Below are 23625 nucleotides of genomic sequence, written 5' to 3'. Positions count from 1 at the left end.
TCTGGTTCTCAACCCTTCTGCCAATGGGAACAGTTTCTCTCTCTCTACTCTGTCCAGATCCCTCATGATTATGAACACCTCTATCAAATCTCCTCTCAATCTTCTCTGCTCTAAGGAGAACAACCAGTCTATCCATGTAACTGAAGTCCCTCGTCCCTGGAATCATTCTCATAAATCTTCTCTAAGGCCTTCACATCCTTCCTAAAGTGATGATAAATGGACTTTGCACACATCAGCATGTGCTCCTGGTCTCCTGCATGGGGAACAAAAGATGGCAGGAATTTGCCATATTCTCAAGAAGAAAGCATTTTTTGTGCCAAACAATTGGCTTCCACAAAAGGAATGTTTGGGGCTTGGAAGCCCAGCCAATCTGACCATGCTAATGTTCAGACTTATTTGGAAGAATAATGATGTACCACAGTAGGTGCTCTGCTTACAACCTCCGCATTTTACAAATTACATAAACAAGCCTTATGCTATGCATGTAATGGCTGATCATCGTCAAGCTATTTCACGGCACTGCAGCTAGCATTACTTGATCTGGAACTGTTGGGACTATAGAAAGTTAGATTTTAAGGAAATCTGTAGCCTACTGGATCTTCCTACTTAGTTTCATTGTTTAACAAAAGCAGTGTAATTTTGGACCAATCTTTCCTTGATTATTTTTCTCTCTGGATATGGGTAACCTTGGTAGGTTTGTGTTTATTTCCCATCCCTGAAGGCTCTGAGAAGGTGGTTGTGGGATGACATCTTTAATTGCTGAAGTCCTTATGGTGCTCCTAGAAAGCTATTGGGTCAGGAATTCCAGGATATGACTGTGATGAAGGAATGGCACTATTTGTCTAAGTCGGGATGGAGCATGACTTTGTGAACCTGAAGGTGACTGTGTTTGCACAACATTGCTGCTTTTGTCCTTCTCCATGGTAGAGGTTGGAGGGGAGGCAGCAGCTTTCGATGCAAGCTTGGTGATTTGCTGCAGTAGATTGTAAATACTGCAGCCGCAGTGAACCAAGGATGGAGATGGTCAATATCTAATCCAGTAGCAGGGACAGTGATCAAGCGAACTGGCCTCGGTGGTTGTGAGCTTGAGTGTTGTTGAAGCTGCACCCACCCAGCTGAGTGAGTATTCCATCACACTCCTGTTGTAGATGGTGGAAAGACTGAGGCGTCAGGTGAGCCACTCCTTGCAGAGCGCCCAGTCTCTCCCCTGCTCTTGTCGCCACAGTGTTGATATGGTAGGTCTAGTTCAGCTTCTGGTCACTGGTGACCCCCAGGCAAGATGTTGGTGCGTGACTCAACAATGGTGGTGCTATTGGAGGTCAAGGGAAGGTAACATGACTTTTTCTTCATTACCTGTCATGATACTGACTTTACCTGCCACTTAGAGGCCCAAACCTTTCTTATCCAGGTCCTGCTGTAGGCTAGCATGGGCTGCTTCATTATTCAAGGAGTTGTAAATGGAGCTGAACAGTGGAATTGTCAGAACAGCCCCACTTGACCTTGTGACAGGGAACGTCAATGATGAAGCAGTTAAAGATAGTTGGTCCAAAGACACTTTCCTGAGTAACTTCTCCAGTGATATCCTGGGCTTTGATGACTGACCTCAATAACTTCTATGATGCATATGACTTGAGCCACTCGATTTTTTTTAAACGACTTGGCTCCTTGGTGCCATACCCGGTGGAATGCTGCCTTGATGTCGAGGGCAACTACTCTCACCTCCCCTCCGGCATTCAACTCTTGTGTCCATGTCGGGATCACGGCTGTGGAGTTCTAGAACGGAGTGTTTCTGCCAGAACCTGAACTGAGCATCGGTGAGCAGATTATTGGTTCCACTATTGATGAGGGAGCTAAGGATCATCCACTCAATAATTCAGCTTTTTTTCTTGCACATGTGTTAGCTCTACCATGGTTGTGGATGGGGATGTTCTGAGCTGCCTCCTCCTGTTTGTCCACCACCATCCTTGACTGAATGAGGTATCTTACTCTGATCTGTTTTTGGAACCACTTGGCTTTGTATAGCCTACTGCTTTTGGTATTTAGCAGACAGGTAGTCCTGGGTAGTTTTCACTGGGCTCATACCTCCATTCTAAGGTATGACCAGTGTTGTCTTTGGCATAGGAGTATGCCATTCAGCCCTCGAGTCTGTTCTGCCATTCAGTGAGATCATGGCTGATCTATATCCTAACTCCATTCACCTGCCATGGTTCTATATCCCTTAATACACATGGTTAGCAAAAATCTATCTCAGATTTATAATTATTAATTGAGCTGGCATCTACTGTTTTTTTGTGGGAGAGTACCACACTTCTACCACCCTTTGTGTGGAGGTGTTTCCTAATTTCATGAATACCCTGGCTCTGATTTTAAGGTTATTTCCTCTTGTCCTAGATGCTCCCACCAGCAGAAAAAGCTTCTATCAATTCTGTTTAAAATCCTAAAAACCTCATCAAATTTCCCCTTAACTTTCTATATTCCAGGGAATGCAAACCTAGTTTATGTAATCTCATAATTTAATCCTTTGAGCCCTTGTAATATTCTGATGAATTTACGCGGCCCTCCTTCCAAGGCCAATTTATCCTAAGGTGTGGTATCCAAAACTGTACACGGTACTCCTGATGTGGTCTAACCAGGGCTATGTATAGCTATAACAAAATATTCCATTAGCCTTTTTGATTTTTTTAATGCTTGAACACTACATTTTAGTGAACTGTAAATATGAACACCTAAATCTCCCCTTCTACACTCTCCTTTGAACCTGGGTTGGTCTCCTGGGGTGATGGTGATGGACTATGGGATGTGTCCAGGCCAAGATGTTACAGCTTATAGTGGTATACAGTTCTGCTATGGCTGATGATCCATAGCACTTATCAATGCATAGTTTCAGCATTATCCCCGCCTCATCCCCGCTTAGCATGGTGTAGTGCCATGGTACCCAATGGAAGATTTCCTCCCGGTGGAGACAAGACTTTGACTTCACACGGACTGTGCAATGCTCACTTCTACCATTGCTGTCGTGAACCAATGTGTTTACCTCTTGTTGGTTCCCTCATCACTTAACTGGCCTAGCCTGGCAGCTATGTTGAGAGCTCGGTAAGTGATGGTATTTCTGAGCATCTCTTTGTGGACCTTGAATTCTCCCATCCAAAGTATATTTTGTGTCCTTCCCTCAGCTGCTTCCAAGTGATGCTCAACATGGAGTACTGATTTCACCAGCTGCTGATCAGTAAGTTTTTATTGCTCTTGTGTACTCTGAAGCCAAGACCGTGGAGGTGGAATCAATACTGAGGACTCCCAAGGGAGGTTCACTGTGAATTTTCAGTCTTAAACTTTATTTGTAAAATTTATGGGTGACGTGGTTAAATCTGGAATATATATTTGTACTGCAGTGTGGTGAGACATGTAATGTGCTTTGAAAGCTGTAATGCCCTTTCTAGATTGCATGCCAGATCTGTACTTTCTGCTTCTTCCCCCATACATGTAATAATTGCATTTTAGAATGAACTATGAGGAATAAATCCCTTTCAGAAGTTTTGTTGAGCTGCAGTCACTTGTGTGGAGTGTCATTTTGCAATTTGGAGGTTTATGTTGTGCGAATGGCATGTCTGAGCAATTGTCAAAATTGTGGTACGGTAGTGTTTTTACTTGCCTGGTTCATTTCATATTGGGGTATAGGCATGCATCAAGTACAGAAGACTGTATGAACTGCAACATCAGGAACATAATTTACTCCTGTATGTGGACTTAGGGGACATTTTGGGCCCAAGTTTCGGGTGGAGTTGCTCCTATTTTTTTGGAGCAACTAGTTTAGTTTGAAGTATCTTAGAAATCGCAATTCTCAGCATTTAGTTTGCTCCAGTTCTAGTGAGTTAGTTTAGTTTTGTTTTAGATCATTTTTCAAAAGGGGGTGTTACCAGCTACTTACGCCTGTTTTGCAAGTTTAGGCACTGAAAAGTTACTCCAAACTAACTTCGAACGGAGTAAGTGTCGACTTTTGTACGCTCAGAAAAACCTTGCATACTATTTAGAATTAGGCACAGGTAGCCAGAGATTTGGGGGGGGGGGGGGGGGAGGGAAGTTAGAAGATTTTCCAAAGCATTAAACACTTCACTTTTTAAAAATAACCATCAATAATAGATGATAGATAAATCAATAAATAAATAAATAAAAAGTTCCTACCTCACCTACCCGTTCGGGAGCCCGGCCAGGGCTAGGGGCTGCGTGCTGCAGGCTGGAACTCGGCAATCTGCCCGTTCCAGGAGCCCATTCGGCCAGCAGCACACGCGCACAGAATCTGGGGGCCAGACTCCACTGCGCACGCGCGCAGCTGCCGGCACTCTCTTTGGTCTAGGGCTGTAGCTCCGCCCTCTGCTGTTGTGCTATGTCGCGCTGACTGCTGAACAGGCCTGCTGTACTTGGAGAATCGCGAGATAAGTTTTTGGCGCGCTTTTCATTCCACAAAATAGGTGGGCCTCTCAGAGGTGCGCCGTTCTAGCGGATATCGGAAACTTGGGCCCATTAAGGGCATTTATTGAATCAGACTGCTATGGCATGATTCAGTTTAGGATGGGTTTCACTGAACAGTATAGGAGTAACTGGCAGCATGAAGTGTCTAAATTTCTTGTGTTTATTTGGCTTTCAAGGGAGAGAACTAGCCTCTTCTGTGCCTCACACTCAAGAAAGAGTGAGCAACTGCGCTTAGACAGGAGAGGCATAAGATTAGCCTTGTGAAGTGTCGAAATGTCGACCTCCGATAAATGACTCACACCTTCAGCTCCGGCAGAAATTTATTTAATTTACTTGCTAGCAAGGGAAAGGTCACACTCAGTCAATGGCTAAGTGAACACCTCCGAAATGGTACAGTTTCACGAGATATTTATACAGTAAAACCCAAGTTATGGCCTCTCCCTGTGTATTGGCTCTGTCTCGCAGTCAGTGAATACAGATAGTTAATTACTACATCCTTGTCCTGATATGGTTCCAAGATATTTCCTTTTGTCAGGGTTATTAGTTGGCCGGCCGGCCATTACTCGATGGGAGTGTGGTAATGAGCTATTACCTGCCTTGCATTGTGTCAGGATTGTCCAGTTTCCTAGTCAGTTATCTTTTTGCATCAAATGGATGAGGTCTCTACAAGAGATAATGGCTGGTGGTTTGAGTACTTCGAAAAGGGTGGGGTGGCATGGAACTGGTGTTGTATAGACAATAGGAGAAGCACTATTGGGGGGGGGGGGGGGGGGGGGTACTTGTCTCAGCAGGACTTGCCTCCTAGCTGTCTGGTGGCAATCAACCCTTTCAAGCCAGGTTTAGCTGTTTATGCAAGCCGACTGCTTTATGCAGAAATTTCTGGAAGGACCAGGACTCCATTTTGTTATATATTAAAAAGGGCACAAAAATACCATGTATCAGCTTAGATAAAAAATTTCCACAGAAGCTACCCATCAATGTACTGTTTGTTGTTTTCCTTTCATCTGTATGGATTAGCTCAGCAACGTGGGGGACACACTTTTTAAAAAAAAAAAATATATCACTCCAAAGGAGCAGGCAAAGGTCAAACATTTGCCTCCTGAACCTGAGAACCAAAGAAAAGGTGAAAGGCAAATTCTGCTTCACATTTCACATGCAGTTGACAATCACTAAGCATATTGTGCAGCATTGCTTATTTTGTACTCTAGCACGAGTTTAAGATGACAAACTTTGACTGTATCATAACTCTTGTGGATGGAGAGGAATATTTGCATCATTTATTATTTTTTTTCTAGGCAAATTCAGTATCCAGTCTGACAAGAAATCACCACCAGAAGCCAAATTTGCAAAAAAACTTGGCATGATAGCAGGTGGATCTGGTAGGTAATAAGTTGAGAACACCATTACAGTTGTGACTTGGTTTGAATACAAACATGCAGATTTAATGTGGATCTGTTGAATAACTTGTGATAGTTGTCAATTGTTTCTAAATATTTGTACGGTGTCAAATGGGGTTCCATGAAAACTGCGTCCCTCTGATAACTTGCCCAAGTGGTTGGCAATGTGTAGGTATAGATAGTGAGCATGCGAAGGGTGCCCACATATTGGGGGGGGGGGGGGGGAGGGGGAGGAGAGGAAAGAGAGACATCATCTATCCACACTCACTTCCAGCATACATCACCAGATAGTAAATCAGGAGTTGAAATCCTCACCTGATTTTCATTCCCTGTCGGACTTTCTTCACAGCCATTGTGGAGGAGAGCTAACTCAGCACACTGGTAATTGTACTTGGAATCCTTGTCTATATGGCTTAGTTCCACACACAGGGCATTTACAGACACAGCCATGCATTGTTTTCAAGCCGGTATTTTATTGCATAAGGAGGAAGATGACCAAGAAGAAATTAAGACTTTTATTTTCCTTTTAAATGTTCGAAGTTGGGAAATAGAATATATTACATGGAATTCAAGGGACACAAACCTACAGAACAATTGTGTTGCCAAACTGAGTAAAATCACAATTGACTACATAAATTTGCATCCCGCTGTTTGTTTGGATGCTCTTTACTGATTGCTGCCTTATTCTGTAGGTATCACTCCAATGCTGCAGTTGATCCGTGAGATCATGAAGGATCCTGAAGACCCAACTATGTGCTATTTACTTTTTGCAAATCAAGTGAGTGGACTCATTGTGTTGAGGCAATCTAAATGGGACTAATTAATTAAAGCTATTGTGGAGGTATATAAAATAGAATTTATTTATATACCACCTTTCACAACCTCAGGATATCCTGAAGTCTTAACGCAGTTATAAAGTAGGGAAACGAGGTTGCCATGTTGTGCAAGGTCCCACAAACAGCAATGGGATAAATGACTGCATAATTTATTTTGGTGATGGTTGAGGGGTAAATAGTGGCCCGGATACCAGGAGAATTTCCCTGCTTTTCTTCAAATGCTGCAGTGGGGTCTTTTACATCCACCCGAGGGGGCAGTTTAATGTCTCGAGAAAAATGGCACTTCGGTGCAGCACTCCTTTAGTACTGCACCAATGTGTCAGCCTGGATTTGGGGCTTGAACCCACTGCCCTCTGACTCGGGTGAGAGTGCTACCACTGATCTTAATATGAAAAGAATTCTAAAATGTGGGTTATATTGATTGGAAGCATTGTGGCATGCTGCCTAGGCAAAATTGCCCCAAACTCTACAATCGTTGGTATTTAAGATTCTGATGCACCTGGAATAAATGGAAAAAAACACTTCCAGCTTCTAGTTCCACAAGAATGTAAGATTCTTCTGTGTTTAGAATAGTTTTCAAACAAAAGCAAATCTGACCATTGACTATACTGGTGCTACTTTATCCCACTTTGAATCTGTAATTTGGTTGGTGAAAGACTTGAAAATGGCATACATTTATTATATTTGGGTGTGGTAAAGAAAGGTAAGGGATGTGATCCTTTGTTAATATCTAAAATTTATCAGTTGCAACCAATATTCCCTGTAATTTTTTTTGTGCGCCTTTAACTGTCTGTGTGGCCCATGCAATTTCTTGCACATGCACGGTTATTTCCATTGTAAAGCCAGTGAGCAGCCTGCACAGGTCCACCAGCGGCTGCGCAGCTTAGCAGGAACATTGCTTGCAACCATGTCATGGCAACTGTGTATTCAGGGCTAGCCTTGAACTAACACCTACTCTAGGTGAATAACCCAGAGAATTCACTTTACATCTCTCAAATCTAGTAGCATCAAGACCGCAACAATACAGTGCCAAAGATGTTTATGAAACTTGTATCCAGTCGTCCTATTTAAGGCCAAATCAAACTGGCCATTTAGTCAACTGTTCAATGACAACTTGCGTTTTTCATAGCGCCTTTAAGGTAGTAAAATGTCACGCTGCTTTGTAGTAGCGTAATTAGAAAAAATTGCACGAAGCCAGAGGAGGAGCCATTAGGGACAGGTGGTAGGTTTTAAGGAGCAACTTGTAGGAGGAGAGGTATAGCAGTTTAGGAGGGAATTTGAGATTTGGGCATAGACAATGGAGGCACGGCCACCAGTGGTGGGATAAAGGAAGTCGGGAATGCACGAGGCCAGAGTTGGAGGAACACCGACTTCTCAGGGTTGTAGGGCTGAAGCAGGTTACGGTGATGCGGTGTCAAGACAATGGAGGGATTTGAACACTAGGATAGGAATTTTAAATTTGAGGCGTTTGTGGACCGAGAGCCAATGTAGGTCAGCGAGCGCATGGGGTGATGGGTGAACTGGACATGGTGTGCATTAAGAAAAGGATAGCAGAGTTTTGGATAAGCTCGCTTTTATGAAGGGTGGAAGATAGGTTCACTGAGAAGGCATGCCCTTAATTGGGACAAAAGGAATCCCCACATATTTGATCTCTTCCTTGTCTTTGAATTTATCTTGCTAGCTCCTGTATTGTGGTGATTCTAAAGTTCATAACCGTACCCATAGTTGAAACAAGATTTGAGTTTGTACCTATTTAAAGCAGATAATTACCATTTTACTGAAATTTTCACAGTTCAAGAAGTAGGAAAGGAACCTTTTGAAAGTGTTTACATAGGCTAGAGCTCATGGGCTACTTTCTTTTGGTTTTTACTTTTTTTTTTCTCCATTTCTCTTGGATTTGACTCTAGTTATGGGAATACACTGGCTGGCAGCCGGTCTCTTTCAAAGCAGTAGAAAACAGTTTTGTGTGTCGGTTAATTCAAAATGTTTTGTTTTGTCTTAGACTGAAAAGGACATTCTGCTACGTGATGACTTGGAGGAACTTCAAGCTGAATATGCTGATCGCTTTAGGCTGTGGTATACTGTGGACAAAGCTCCTGAAGGTAGACTAGGTTTTTCTTCAATACAGTTCATTAAAACAAATTTACAATGAATTCCTTTAGTATTGGCTTCTGGTGGTCTTTTCATTCAGGTTCAAGCTTAGATTCTTAATTTTACTGTAGATTAGAATTGGAGCCAGAGAATTACGTTTGTTCTTAATCTGCAATGCTAAATGAAATGCCCTGGCTGAGATCAACTAATTAACCGGGATGTAGATTTGTTCGTTTAGGGGCCACTCATTTGACTATCCCTTCCAGATTGGCTGCATTTTTCCACACCAGAGACTGCCTATGTCTGTGTAGTTGAGTGACCAAAATTCAACTCTAATGGCCATTTTTGTTTTCAATTAATCAAATACATTTTTCCCCAGAGTAATTTTTTGGTCCAGTATTGGTGATTGGATGTGTGACGGTTGAAAGAACAAAATAAGTGGGTTTTAATGTAAAATGGGAGTTGAAGAAAGGTTAAAATAGATTAGAAAATGAGAACAAAATAAAAAGGCCAAACAGAAGTAGTCTTTACAATCTTTTAATGTAAAATTTGTGTAGTTGATTACAGGGGCTAATTTCCATTAATAAAGCATTACATTAGAAAAGCTTTGACCATGTTAATTGTATAAATAAGTTACTGTAGGTGAGGTGCTTAATAAAATCCTGTAATAGATTTCTTTGCTAATGAGCAAGTTTCTGAGACTTTAAAGTTAATCTTCAACTTGAGTTGTCGAGCTCCATTTATAAACCTCACACATCTCAATATTAAGTATTTTCTTGCTGTAGGTGAATTATTGCAGTTTCTTATTAATTCATTTCATAGCCTCTTCCATTGTACATTTTTAATACATTGGCTCTTAAAATAGAAGGTACAATTGCACTGGTCAAAGTTGACATTCTTTGTGAGCCGGAATTCAGCCTCCCGGTGAGGCTCTGGCCAACAAAGTGGCGCCCACAGAGGATTGTCGAATGGCTGCCGACTTGCGGGGGACTGGCCGACGCTCACAGAATTCTTCTCATTTTTTTCCAGCGGTGACCATATTCACCCCGCTGCTGTTGAAGCCTAAGTGCGTCATCAGAGCGCGCACCACCGATGTCCCGCTCCAGAAGTGCAATTCAGCTGGAAAAGTCTTGCGGCCAGTGCCCCAACAACTTTTTCTGTCAGTGCACGGTGTGTAAAATGGCGGTGTGGCCGCCATTAAAAGGAAGGGTGCACTGCCGCGGTCGCCATCTTATTTTTTGTCGGTATACTGCCAGGTCGGCTCGATGATTATGCCCCCGACAGGCAGCCTGGCACCCCCCTCTTGAGTGCCAGGCCGCTGGCCCAGCCGAAACCCTCCGTGGTGGTCTAATTAAACTAATTGCAGTGTTTGCAGTGGCCCTCCCCTTTAACTGAAGGGAAGAGATGTGGTTACGCGCCAGCGCGATGACGTCATCGGCCCGGCGACGGAGACACCGTTCCCGCCCCCACTTCCGCCCCGCTAGTGACGGTCACTCTGTCCCACCTCCACTTCTGCTTCCATTCTGACCGACTTCCGTCCCGCTCGAGAAAAAAAGAGAGCTTAATTTCGCTGGGTGGGTTGCTGCATCCATTGTGGTGACCAAAAAACAACATAAACAGTAGGGGCGCCCCATTTCCGGTGTGGGTGAATTTTGGCCCCTAAGTGTCAGCAGGCTGTCATCCACAGGGCTCATTGAGTGTGAACCTGTCCTCGGCTACATCAAAACGTGTACTTCCCAGAAAATCTCTCTCTCTCCAAAACCCCAGGAGCAGAGGCTAAATGAAGTGCACTGGCTGGGATCAACTAATTAACAGGGATCCAAATAGAGTAGGGATTATGAAAGAATATTTCTGTTGGTCAGTGTATGGGGAACAAGGGTTAGTACTAAAAGTATAAGGAGGGCCATTAGAATTAATGTTTGTGCAGAAATTCATTGGAATATTGAATACAGCATTTAAGTGACAATTAGATAAACAATTGAAGAGAGGGGGAAAACAAAAAATGGGATTAGAGTTCTAGCATGGGCTGAGTGGCCTCCAGTGCTAAAATTTCTATAGAACCTGAACTCTTCCTGGTTTGGTTCACATTGAGTAATGTATTTACTCACCAAGACCCAACTTATTTTTTAATAATTGAAATTATTGTCTCAGACGAATTGATTTTTGCTGTCTAGCTAGAAGCCAGAGATAGATTGCATAACAGATTTCTTCCACAATGATGAGTTCTAGCCAGTGACGAGCAACAATTAATTTGGATGAGTTCACTTCAGTTGTTCTTTTTCCCTGCCTGTGAATATCTTGTCTAATTACTTCTATTTGGTATGTATCTATGAGCCTGATTAGTAACTAAACAAACTGATCCATCAAGCACAAACCATTTGGTCTTGCATTTTTTTCAACAATGTCCTGAGTGGTAAATGTGTTTCCACCTAATGCTTCAAATGTGTGTGTGTGTGTGTCCTTCGCATTGACCCGAGGTAGTACTGGAGACCAATTCTTGAGGCACAAATAGGTTTTATGGAATTATCCAAAATGGGTCTGTTTGATGTCAATTATTTTTGTATTTTAGGCTGGGATTACAGTGAAGGTTTTATAAATTCTGATATGATGAAGGAACATCTGCCAGCACCTGGTGAGGACGTCTTGATTCTCATGTGTGGCCCGCCTCCCATGATTCAGTTTGCATGCAATCCCAACTTGGACAAACTCGGATATGTACAAGGAATACGCTTTGCTTACTAACTGTCATGGTTCCCATATTTGGGTTTGGGAAAAGGGGGAAGTGATACACAAACAAAATGGAAATATTTGCACTTCATGGTGTGTTCGCCTTACTGATATTAAAACAAAATAAGCTGATTTGTATGCAGGTTACATTTAATACTTCATATCGAGTGTGTATTGTACATATTCAAATACATGTATAATGTGTTATAGACTGTACTATAGGTTAATCTGTTTGAAAAGCAGAGAGTTGAGAACTTCATGTTTAGTGTGCATGTCATCAATGTTTGCATTTAAAGCTTCATGTATCTTGTTCTACTGGAAATTTTTTGGATGTCAAATTGCACAGTGAAACTGTCCAAGTCTAAAAAGCAATCCGGAGGACAGGGGAAACGTGTTGCTGGATATGTTGGACTTTTCAATTCTGCAGCCTTAAAATGTTGTTTTTATTTGCACTTTCACACACTGTTCTACCACTGGCACTGAAGAATGTGTGTAAGTCAGTGCTCCTCACATGCTACCATCAGTGACCAAATAGTGCAGAATCCAGGATATGCAATTAAATCATTTTAAACCTTTCGGCCTTTTTCTTGTGCATGCCAAGGGTGTGGGACTAGGTGGTATAATAAATTAGCGCACTACTTTCTCCTCTAGGTCCCAAAGCCGCCTCTGGCACCAAGTTTTTTTGAGTGAAACTAGTCTGGGCCCGTAGTACAATACTACACCTAACTGGTAATCTTGCTTAAAGGCCATCTGGATGGCGTTTTGGAAAAATTCCCACATGCATTAAGGGGTGCTGTTTTGAAGTTGCGTTAGGGCATATTGTTGGCTTTTACTTTGATAAGATGCAAGTTCACCAAAAAGTTATAAAAAAAAAATGCAAATACCAAACATGGGGACAATATTAATGGGATTTGCAGTCAATGCAATGCTGTCTGGATGTAGTTCGATAGCAGTAATTGATGTTAGTCTGAATACTTGAAACCTTCCCATTCAGCAGGCTTGGCACAACATCTTGCTTTAATGTTTTATAGCGTCCCTGCAAGTTATAAATAGCCATGTCTGTGTCTGACTCAGTCTTCTCATGTTTCCACAGTGAACACGTAGTAATTCTAACTGAAGTACTCGTGCCTTAAGTGACTGTTTTAGATCATTTGCTTGGAGGTTTTGATCAGTGAATACTCTGAAGAGTTTGTATCTAAGTCTGCACTGCTGCATGTTTGATCTAGTTTACTGCAGCTGTAATGTTTGCTTACTTACATTATGTGCAACTGTAAACTGAACTTGGCTTTTGTGGATCTGAGCATCCAGTTGTTCAGTTGGAGAAACTGTGCCATATCAGAAGCCTCTCCAGTAAGAATAAAATATTTGCCCCACAAATTGTACTTTGCCACAACCTGGTACAGTGTAGCTGTTTTAGTACAATACAAATGGTTGGCATGACACAAAAATCAGATACTTCAATCATTAATTGAAGTATAATGGAATAATAAATCTTGGGATTTGTCCTGAAGATTCTTTCAGTAAATTGTGGTGATCACTCTGATCCTGATTGTTTTTGAAATACAAATGTGTATGGCACAGAATGCAAATAAAATTCTTTTGGTGATCAATTTTATGTATTGTGATGACTTGGGTCTTAAACTTCAACATTTAAAAAAAAAAGCTGAACATGGGCAGTAAAGAATAATCTGATTATGTTAAAACAACATTTTGAGCACTTCATAAACTATTCTGCATTCAGTCGAGGCATGTTGTAGGGGTGCAAAAAAAGTAAATGTGTAACAGCCAGAGTGAGTGGGAAGGAGATGTCCTGTAGTGAAGTAGGACTCTGACATGACAGACCCATAAAGGCTGGATTGAAGGAACACCAGAGCACAGAGGGTTCATAGCATTTATGAACTTCTGTCATTTGTAAATTTTAGAAGGGATTGTATAGTCCAGGTTACCAGAAATTACTACCATAAATGGGCAACAATGAGGGTGAGTTAGACAAGTAGTGGGTTTGATCCTTTTGATTGGCTTGTTTCAGCTTGGTACATTGCCAGAAACTCTTAAATTGGCCTCACCACCCTAGGCTATTAAGGAAGAGGACATTAGCTAAGTTTTACACTCCTGATTTATTTCCAGGAGGAATAATTGGATGTGTATAGATGTCCAGAGAGGATAGAATCTGGCTCATCTGTGATGCCCTGTTTCCTTCCTTCCATCCTCCCTCCCTTGGTCAAATAGCCTTCTGAAATTCATTCATAGTTCACGTGTTTAGAAAGGCCACTTGGGCAAAATGGGAGGGGGGGGGGTGCAATTGAACCTGTGACACTTTATCCTAACCAGGAGTTGACATATTCAGGAGAGGAAAAAGTGAGCAAAGGGAGACTGAAGTTGATTTACAAGTGAGTTTGAGATTGTATTGGCTGAGGCTGCAACTTCCAATTTTCTTTTTGGGGAGAGGAAATTAATGTGGAGAAGAATTGGATTTGTTTTCAGCATAGTAAATATGTGAGGCTGCACCTGGATATTGCATCTTGCTCATTTCCAACAAAGGTCTTTATTCTGAGAAGCTGCACTAGAGCCCCTGTTTAGGTGAAACTTTCTGTACATGATTTAAAAAAAATACTTAATGACCAACTTTGTTAGTATTGCACCTTATGCCTGATCAATAAATCCTTTTGAGATATAGTTTGAAATTCTCTTTTGCTGCTGAAATGACACCTGGAAAAACTCCATGAATGTAGTAAACCTCTTGGGCATATGTTTTGCAATTCCTTCATAATGGAGCTCAATTGTGATGAGTTATCATCTTGAGCTTGCTTGGTTTATGATTATGTATCTCGCCAAGTTTGAGCTATTTTTGTGCATGAACATGAGTCCAGTTCATTAGTCCCGTATTTTATGTAAAATCTAGCGATGCTACCCTTTATTCAACAACTTTTGTCTTGGAGCAGGTTTTTTTTAATGGTTTCTTTGGTAAGTACATTCATTCAGCTTTTGTTGACACCTAAAAGTGAGGGGAAACTGCTTTGAAGATATAAGATGCAATCAAGAGTTTTGTCTGGAATACAAACTAGAAATATTGATGTTTAAAGGACAGTCAAATAGTGCTTATGCCTGTTTCTTGAAGTAATGAGTGGTCTTGTCAGTGGTTTCTCCCCACTGCTGTACTGAGTCTTAATTCACTATATTGGTGATGTGGTTCACAGTCTGAACATCTAGCAGCTGCATTTACCTACTGAAGGTCTCACTGGGATCCCTTAATTAGAGATAATTCAGCTTTGACTGGCACGCTAAATCTTCCAGGAAATAGATTACATTTTGCAGAGGGAGCACTGCCAGGAACTGGAGTCAAATTAATTACCTGTGCAAAGGTTCAGTGAATATTTGTTTAGCCAAATAAAAACGATTGTGTACACTTGCAAAATCTGGAATGTCTTGGCTCAGCTGAGGCCATTTTGATGAAAGCAGCTAACGTGTACTAAAATATTTTAGTACTGTTGCAGAAGACCAGGATTTGGTTAGCATTACTAGCTCTATCCATTAGAGGACATTTTACCATAACTGTTGAATCAAAAGCTAAATTCAATTTGAAACATTCTACACCGTGCAGAGATACTGGAATCTCTTCTCAATTACCAGAAGCCATCTGCTGCTCTACATCATTAACTCTGTTCCAACTGCAAATGAGGCAGTAACACAACCAGATTGCCGAGTAGTCTGATCTCTTCCAACAGTTGGGCAGATGTAAAAGATACTGACAGGAGTGCAACAAAGAATTGTACTGCTTGTCAAAGGGATTAGTAACTAGAAAACTTGGAGAAAGGATACCTTTTAAAGTTGAGCATCAGCAATTGTAGTAACCCCTGTAGGTTTTAGGGGTAATAGAAAAATGATGTTAGCATAACTTGACCTGCACAGAAAGCATCTTGGATTAACTAGTATAGAGGGTACAGCATGTGTCTAAAGCATCTATTTACAGAATAAGCAAGATAAGACAGCTGGTGTAAGAATCAACTGTATTCCTGTAGACAAATAGACCCTTAAATGAGAATTTTGGAGTGTATAAAATGTAAATGTTAAGCAAGGATACAGAAGTATAATGGAGAATGTGCTGACACAGTACAGATAGGGGACAGATTTGTGAACAACACCAGTTTAAAAAAGGGAAGAACTCCATTGAACAGTGAGGAACATGACCGTGTGATCCAAGGGTCTATTGTCTACAGGAATACAGTTGATTACAGTCTATTAGCGCTGCAGGAGTGTTAGCAAGAAAATGATCATCTGACAAAAGAAACTGAACTTTAAAAACTGTAGAGAGCATAAGGATGGCCATTTAGGACAGATGAGAAATTTCTTCACTGAGGGTTGTGAATGTTTGGAATTTTCTACCCCAGAGGGCTCTGGATGCTGAGTATATTCAAGGCGGAGATTGATAGATTTTTGGACACTAAGGGAAAAGGGGATAGGGTGGGAAAGGATACCATGCTCCTGCTCCCATTTCTTATGTTAAACAGCTGCAGAAGAGTGAAATACAGGAGCTCAAAGGCAAAATAGTTGAACAGCGAATGATTGGAATAGCTTGTTCACAAGCTCTGCTTATGTTTCTGTAGAAAGGGGCTGTCTCAACTGAGAATGAGGCATTGAAGAATCAGGTAACCGAGTTCGAGGCAGAGAATGAAGCATCCAGTCAGACTGGCCAATGCCTGAAGGAATCTGAACCATTAAAAGAATCCAGCAACAAAAGAGGGCAACACAGTATAAATTATGGAGAGATCCTAATCAGTGCCCAAGGAAAGGGATGCAAGGAGCTGAAACACAATCTTGAGGAATTGGGAAAGGAAGTGGCAGAGTGAAAAGGTTTATTTACCCAAAGTATGTTACAGGATATGGGACTGGTAGGAAGAGAGGCATTCATAGTGTTTTTGGAAGGTGAATTGATTAAGACTGCACGCTTCACTGGTTCCCCAGCATTCTCTTCCCCCTGTACTGTCTGTGTTCATGGCAACTCTTTCACAGCAGACAAAGGCTGTAATGTAGTTACATAAAGAACCCTTGATTACTACTAGCAAGTGCAGAAAACATCAGAAATTGAAAGATAAAATTGAAATGAGAAAAAGCATAAATTAAAAGGCTACAGGATTAATTTTTTTAGTGTACTGTCTTTAAAAAATCAATGTGAAACAGCTTTGCAGAGCTGCTGGCTCCGCCCCTCTTGTTTGCAATGTTAACCTTTTGTAAGCCTTCGTTTAGTTAACATTAAGATTTAGAAATGTTTTACATTTCAATCTTTTAACAGGAAGAGCTCATTTTTCCTTAGTTATATTCAGTAGATTTATAATTATCCACAAGGCTTGCTGAAGAAAAAAAGGTAACTTGTAATTACTGGGTATTTGTAAGCATGTGCTGTCTTTACTTTTGTTGAATATGTGTATATATGTAAATGATATTTTGAGATATTGATTTCCTTTGTTTTGGGGTTTGAGCTGAATTAGAGTAATTAATGCTAACCACCTGAGTTTACTGACCAAATGTCTGATCAAATTATTACATTCTGGATACTGGTTTTCTATAGTATCGAAATCTGATCACGTAAATTATGTGAGCAGTCTCTGGTTCGTGACATGGGTTTGTCACGTACCAATTGGCAATTCTGATCATTATCCACGGCGGGGAAATCAAGAATTTAATACAAAAGCAAAATCCTGCGGATGCTGGAATCTGAAATTAAAAACAAAATGCTGGAATTCTCAGCGGGTCAGGCAGCATCTGTGGAGAGAAACAGAGTCAACGTTTCAGGATGAAGGGTCATCGACCTGTGAAGCGTTAACTCTTGTTTTTTTTTCTCCACAGATGCTGCCTGACCCACTGAGATTTCCAGCATTTTCTGTTTGTCAAGAATTTAAGGTGGATGGGAGTAAATAAGGAGTGAATGTTGAGTGTAATTAAGGTAACTGGAGTTGTGTGACATTTGGAGAAAGTGACTATTTGATATCATAGTGAAATTAATTAAGGATTAATTAGATGGAGCTGCTGTATTCTCGAAACTTGATCTTGTTTAGGAACCTTGGGGCCATAATGCTGCTCGTTACTTCACCGTCCACCTCAGATACTGACTGGAAGCAAGGCAGTGTGCCCGGGATGAAGGCAAGACATGCTACTGTTTTACCTCATGTTTGCATTATGTGTCCCCTAATCAGAAGCAGTCTTAGTCACAGAAAGGCGGATAACCCAGGCACCATTCCAGTTGGACAAAGATGTAGAGTGGGAGAAGATCAGAAGAGAAGTAAATTAGGAGGGAAAAATCACACTTTATTGTATCATCACATCATCTTCGGTATGTCATTGTCCTCTACTAAATTCACTAAATCTTCACTGCACCACTCATAAGTTCCTATGTCTAATTTCAGGCTTACGGTCTCTTAATTTTCCATTGTTTAAATGTCATATGATGTCATTAGATGTTAGTGGAAGGAATTTATTTTTGTACCGCACCCAACTGATTAAATCAGGCTATAACTGTAAGATGTGTGGATTGAGCACATTCCCACTGGGTTCTAAAAGCCATTTAGTCACTGCTGTAATGTAGACAAACACAGCATAGCAAGGTCCCATAAACAGCAAAGAAATAAATTATCGAATAATCTGTTACGGTGGTAATGGTTAAGGGATAAATGTTGGCCAAGACACTCTTCGAACGGTGCCATGTGATTTTTTTTGCGTCCACCCAAGAGGGCAGACGCGCACGCACTCCCCTGCCTATAATCACATGCTCAAGTCTCTGGAATGGGGCTCGATTCGATCACCACCTGGGTGAGAGCGCTACCACAGAGCCACGGCTGACACTATATAAGGTTAATCACAGATTTCTAAACTGAAATTGGAGATATCAGTGTAGCTGCGGAGCCTAAAGAGTAGATATTGGTGCTGCACCTGCTCATGGAATCCCTGCTACACTCCCCTGTGAGATGGCGCACCATCTTGCCGTCCGGAGGAGGTGGGAGTCCCCAATGGAGTGCTCTCTACGTGGGAGTCCTCCCCTTATTTATTGGGGACTTGGCTTGGAGGGTGTTGCACAGATCAGTCCCATGCAATAAGTTTTTAAGTCGGTTCACGGGCTTCCAGGCCGCCTGTAATTTCTGTGGTCTAGAGGAGTCCATGTTCCATGTATGTATTGAATGTGCAAGGTTGCAGCCCCTCTTCCAATATTTGAAGGGGCTGCCCCCTCAAATTCTGGTTGCACTTTGGTCCCACACTCCTGATCTTTGGGCACCCTGTGCGGAGGGGAGCGAGCAGGTCGGAAGGCCTCCTCGTAGGATTGCTCCTGGGCATGGCCAAGGGGGCCATCAGCAGATCCAGGGGGTTGTTCGACCCAACTGCCTGCCTCTCTTCCGCGGTTACATCCGAGCCAGGGTGTCCCTGGAGATGGAGCACGGGAGTGTCCACCGGTACGCTCGCGGCCTTCCGCGAGAGGTGGGCGCCGGAGGGACTGGAGTGCATCATCGCCCCCGGCAACCAAATTTTGATTTGATATAAGTTACTGCCAAAGTTTAATTTGTTTATTGTGTCGGGTTTGGTGCCACCCCTCCCCTTTTAGCCAGGGAGCAGTTGTATAATGTGTGTTTAGTGCCCTCAAAAAAAACACTTCCCTGTGAGGAACATCTGCTCCATCAGCTGATCTGCCGGTTCTAAGTTCCCTTATGTATATACTTGAATACTCATGATTTATTCTGCAGGTCTATCATTTTTGTCTGGAATGCCCTTAAGCCTGAGGAGTCTGGAAGCAATGCACAATGATAAAACTCAATGACAAAACAAATTCATCTGAACTGGTTTCATTATTGCCCTGTCTCTCAAATGCTTTGCTCAAAGGGGTATTAACTGTACTTATCATTAAGTATTATTGCATTATTGACCTGGTTATTGCTATATGGGGTCACGAGGTCACAGCAAGTGGAGGATATCATGTAAGGGCGGGTGCGAGGGACCATCATTATCACCTGGGCCTTGTGTTCGGGGAGGAGGATCTCTTCTCAAACTGTATCTATCCAGTACTTTAAGAAATCCTCTCTTTTCAGGGATGTGTTAAGAAATTACTAATAGGCTCTTGTGGAACCCCCCACCCAAAAAGTTCCAATGTCACTTTGGAGCCAGCTGCAAGGAAGATATTTTTCCCAGCAATGTAGACCTTCTCTAGATTTTCCCTCTGCTCAGCGGTCCTTCTGAGATCAGCAAATTGATATCAGGACGACCGCTGCATCCTCCCAGGTCCGTGGCATCATTCAGTGCTATACAACTGGAGCACCAGGCCAGCTAAGATTTATTAAATTATTTTTTCTATTTTTATGGTGTTGGGACATTTTGAAACATGGAGAAGGAAGAGGTAGAGATTGATGGGATATTAAGACTAGCTTAGCATATAGTACAGGAGCAAAGACTACAAGATTGTATGCATTTGTTTATGAACACATAGGGGCTAAAATTCCAGCCTCGCCGGGTCCATACGGAATATGTACGAACCTGGCGAGGCCCTGCAAAAGCCGGTTTTTGGCGTGCAATGCGCATGCGCCGAAAACCGTCTTTTCCGATCTGTCAAGTTTTGGCTTGACAGATCGAACGCATCCCCGCAGCCAAGACATCCACGCGGGAGAGATTGGGCTATTTGCCCATCTCTTGCCCAGCGAATATCCTTAAAATTCATGCGCCTGGTAAAAGCAGGTACATAGCCTGTTTTTACCAGTGTAAGAGTTTTAAAACACATAAAAATGTGTTTAATTTTTATTGTTTAAAAACCCTGTTCACTAAGGTAAGTTTATTTTAAACCCTATTAAAACACTAAACAAAAATCCAAAAACTATATATTTTTTCTAAAACATTTAATGAACTTTAGTTTCAATTAATCTTAATGTGAGGTGTGTTTTTTATTTTTTATGTTTTTAGTGTGTTTGGGTTTTTTTTCTCATTAATAGCAATAAGAACTTTAGATACGGAGTTCTCATTGCTATTAATGAGAATGCTGTCGTCATCATCATAGGCGGTCCCTTGAAACGAGGATGACTTGCTTCCACGCCAAAAAAGGATTAAGTTCACAGGTGTTCCAATGAAGGACCTAAAATTCCAGGACCTGAACTATATCCTGAAGGGTGGAAGATGCCTGTGCGTGGATTTTTTTAACGTGGTGGCTATTGCACACCAGCCACCACATTGGCTTGACAGAGCCAGGTCTTGGTCCAGTAGCAAGGATTAACCAAGACAACTGGAGACCTGCTCTGCTGCACTGACCTATTGTGCACACATATTGCAGTGGGCTGGCCCATGCTGCCCCTGGCCCCAAAGACACACCTCAGCACCGGCTCACTCTTTCCTGGTCTGCAGCTCAGTTTCATCTTTCACCTCGCTCCCATGTATCACTGAAATAAACCATATTACAATGCTTTACTGGTCAGCTGTGCCCCATTGAGGGGAGACTTCGCTAGCTTATACTGGTTGCACATAATCGGGTAAGCTAACCTCCTCCAAACCACCATTCATGTATAAGCCAATACAAATGATGTCCTGGGTTAAACCCATGCTTGTGAAAGCACAGTGGCTTATCCAGTCTATCCACATAACTGAAGTCCCTTATTCCCTGGAATAATTCTCGTAAATCTTTTCTGCACCCTCTCTAAGGCCTTCACCTCCTTCCTAAAGTGCGGTGCCCAGAGGACACAATACTCTAGTTGAGGCCGAACCAGATAAAAATGCTAAATTCTGCAATGATCCAGATTTGTTTCATTTGAAACTTTAGAACTGACTGAATCTCAGAGAACCTGCAGGAAAATTGTGCATTAGTAAAAGCTTAGTTAAAATGAATTTTTACCGACTCTGCACGTCAGCTTTGAGTGTGCTCTGCATTGCATAGACTGCAAAATCTACGGCACGGCCTTGGACAACATGGACCACTTTCCTTACCTCAGGAGCCTACTATTAGCAAGGGCAGACATCGACGACGAGGTCCAACACCGTTTCCAGTGTGCCAGAGCAGCCTTCGGCTACCTGAGGAAGTGTGTGTTCAAAGACCAGGCCCTCAAATCTGGCACCAAGCTTATGCTCTACAGGCCCTCCTGTATGGCTGAGATGTGGACCATATACCGTTGACACCTCAAATCTCTGGAGAAATACCACCAACGATGTCTCCACAAGATCCTGCAAATTCACTGGGAGGACAGACGCACCAACGTCCCCAGTATTGAAGTACTGACCACGCTCGATCAGGTCCGTTGGGCTGTCCACATGCCCCACACGAGTCCCAAAGCAAACGCTCTACTCTGAACTCCTACACGGCAAGTGAGCCCCAGGTGGGCAGAGGAAAGGTTTCAAGGACACCCTCAAAGCCTTCTTGATAAAATACAACATTCCCACCGCCAAAGAGCAACCTAAGTAGAGGAAGAGCATCTGGGAGGGTGCTGAGCACCGAGTCTCATCGCCGAGAGCATGCAGAAACCAAGCAGCGAAAGGAGCGTGCGGCAAAACCGGCTTCCCACCCACCCTCCCTTTCCTTCAATGACTGTCTGTCTGTCCCACCTCTGACAGAGACTGTAATTCCCATATTGGACTGTTCAGTCACCTGAGAACTCACTTTTTTAGAGTTGGAAGCAAGTCTTCCTCGATTTCGAGGGACTGCCGATGATGATGATAGACCGCAAACCCGAGGGCATGACCTACATATTACAAAGTGGAATTGACTGTCAAATCTCAGATAGCAACTCCATAGTCGTTACTTTGTACGCAAAACACATCAATTTCTGTCGTAAACACCCAGTTCTGTTTGTTATTGGCACCACAAAATGGGAGTGCTATAATCAGCCTGTTAAACCTAGAATTTATGTTTACAGTAGAAACATAGAAACTAGGTGCAGGAGTAGGCCATTCGGCCCTTCGAGCCTGCACCACCATTCAATAAGATCATGGCTGATCATTCACCTCAGTACCCCTTTCCTGCTTTCTCTCCATACCCCTTGATCCCTTTAGCCATAAGGGCCATATCTAACTCCCTCTTGAATATATCCAATGAACTGGCATCAACAACTCTCTGCGGCAGAGAATTCCACAGATTAACAACTCTCTGAGTGAAGAAGTTTCTCCTCATCTCAGTCCTAAATGGCTTACCCCTTATCCTTAGACTGTGTCCCCTGGTTCTGGACTTCCCCAACTCGGGAACATTCTTTCTGCATCTAACCTATCCAGTCCCATCAGAATTTTATATGTTTTTGAGATCCCCCTCTCATTCTTCTAAACTCTATTGAATACAGGCCCAGTCAATCCAGTCTCTCCTCATATGTCAATCCTGCCATCCCAGGAATCAGTCTGGTGAACCTTTGTTGCACTCCCTTAATAGCAAGAACATCCTTCCTCAGATTAGGAGACCAAAACTGAACACAATATTCCCAGTGAGGCCTCACCAAGCCCTGTACAACTGCAGTAAGACCTCCCTGCTCCTACACTCAAATCCCCTAGCTATGAAAGCCAACATACCATTTGCTGCCTTCACCGCCTGCCAACTTTCAATGACTGATATACCATGACACCCAGGTCTTGTTGCACCTCCCCTTTTCCTAATCTGCTGCCATTCAGATAATATCTTGCCTTTGTGCTTTTGCTACCAAAGTGGATAACCTCACATTTATTCACATTATACTGCATCGGCCATGCATTTGCCCACTCACCTAACCTCTCCAAGTCACTCTGCAGCCTCTTTGCATCCTCCTCACAGCTCATACTGCCACCCAGTTTAGTGTAATCTGCAAACTTGGGGATATTACACTCAATTCCCTCATCTAAATTGTTAATGTATATTGTAAATAGCTGGGGTCCCAGCACTGAGCCCTGCAGCACCCCACTAGTCACAGACTGCCATTCTGAAAAGGACCCGTTTATCCCGACTCTCTGCTTCCTGTCTGCCAACCAATCATTATAAAGTCAAAACATTAGGCGAATGGGGACCAGGTGTGTGTGTTGGTGTAAACACACCCATTGCACCAGTCTGTGCATGCCCTGATTTCACACACAACCCGCGGGATCTCCCGCCAAGAGGCCCGGAAACCGCGCGGCGCAGACCGCCAAACACAACGGAAGTG

The 23625-nt window shown here is 42.5% G+C and overlaps 1 protein-coding gene across 1 annotated transcript in view; it reads left to right on the top strand.

Moving 5' to 3' along the window:
- Positions 1-13128, top strand: part of LOC139227834 (NADH-cytochrome b5 reductase 3-like) — a 36377-nt gene extending 23249 nt beyond the window's left edge. The window contains exons 6-9 of the mRNA XM_070858907.1: positions 5763-5846; positions 6557-6642; positions 8703-8802; positions 11361-13128. Of these exons, the coding sequence (XP_070715008.1) occupies positions 5763-5846; positions 6557-6642; positions 8703-8802; positions 11361-11533 (443 nt within the window). The 3' untranslated portion in view covers positions 11534-13128. The remainder of the gene's footprint in view (positions 1-5762; positions 5847-6556; positions 6643-8702; positions 8803-11360) is intronic.
- Positions 13129-23625: the final 10497 nt, after the last annotated feature.

Source organism: Pristiophorus japonicus, chromosome 17 (genome assembly GCF_044704955.1).
Source record: "Pristiophorus japonicus isolate sPriJap1 chromosome 17, sPriJap1.hap1, whole genome shotgun sequence".
Lineage (NCBI taxonomy): Eukaryota > Metazoa > Chordata > Chondrichthyes > Pristiophoridae > Pristiophorus > Pristiophorus japonicus.
Note: the sequence above shows the minus strand (reverse complement) of the source record. Positions and strands in the feature narration are given on the sequence as shown.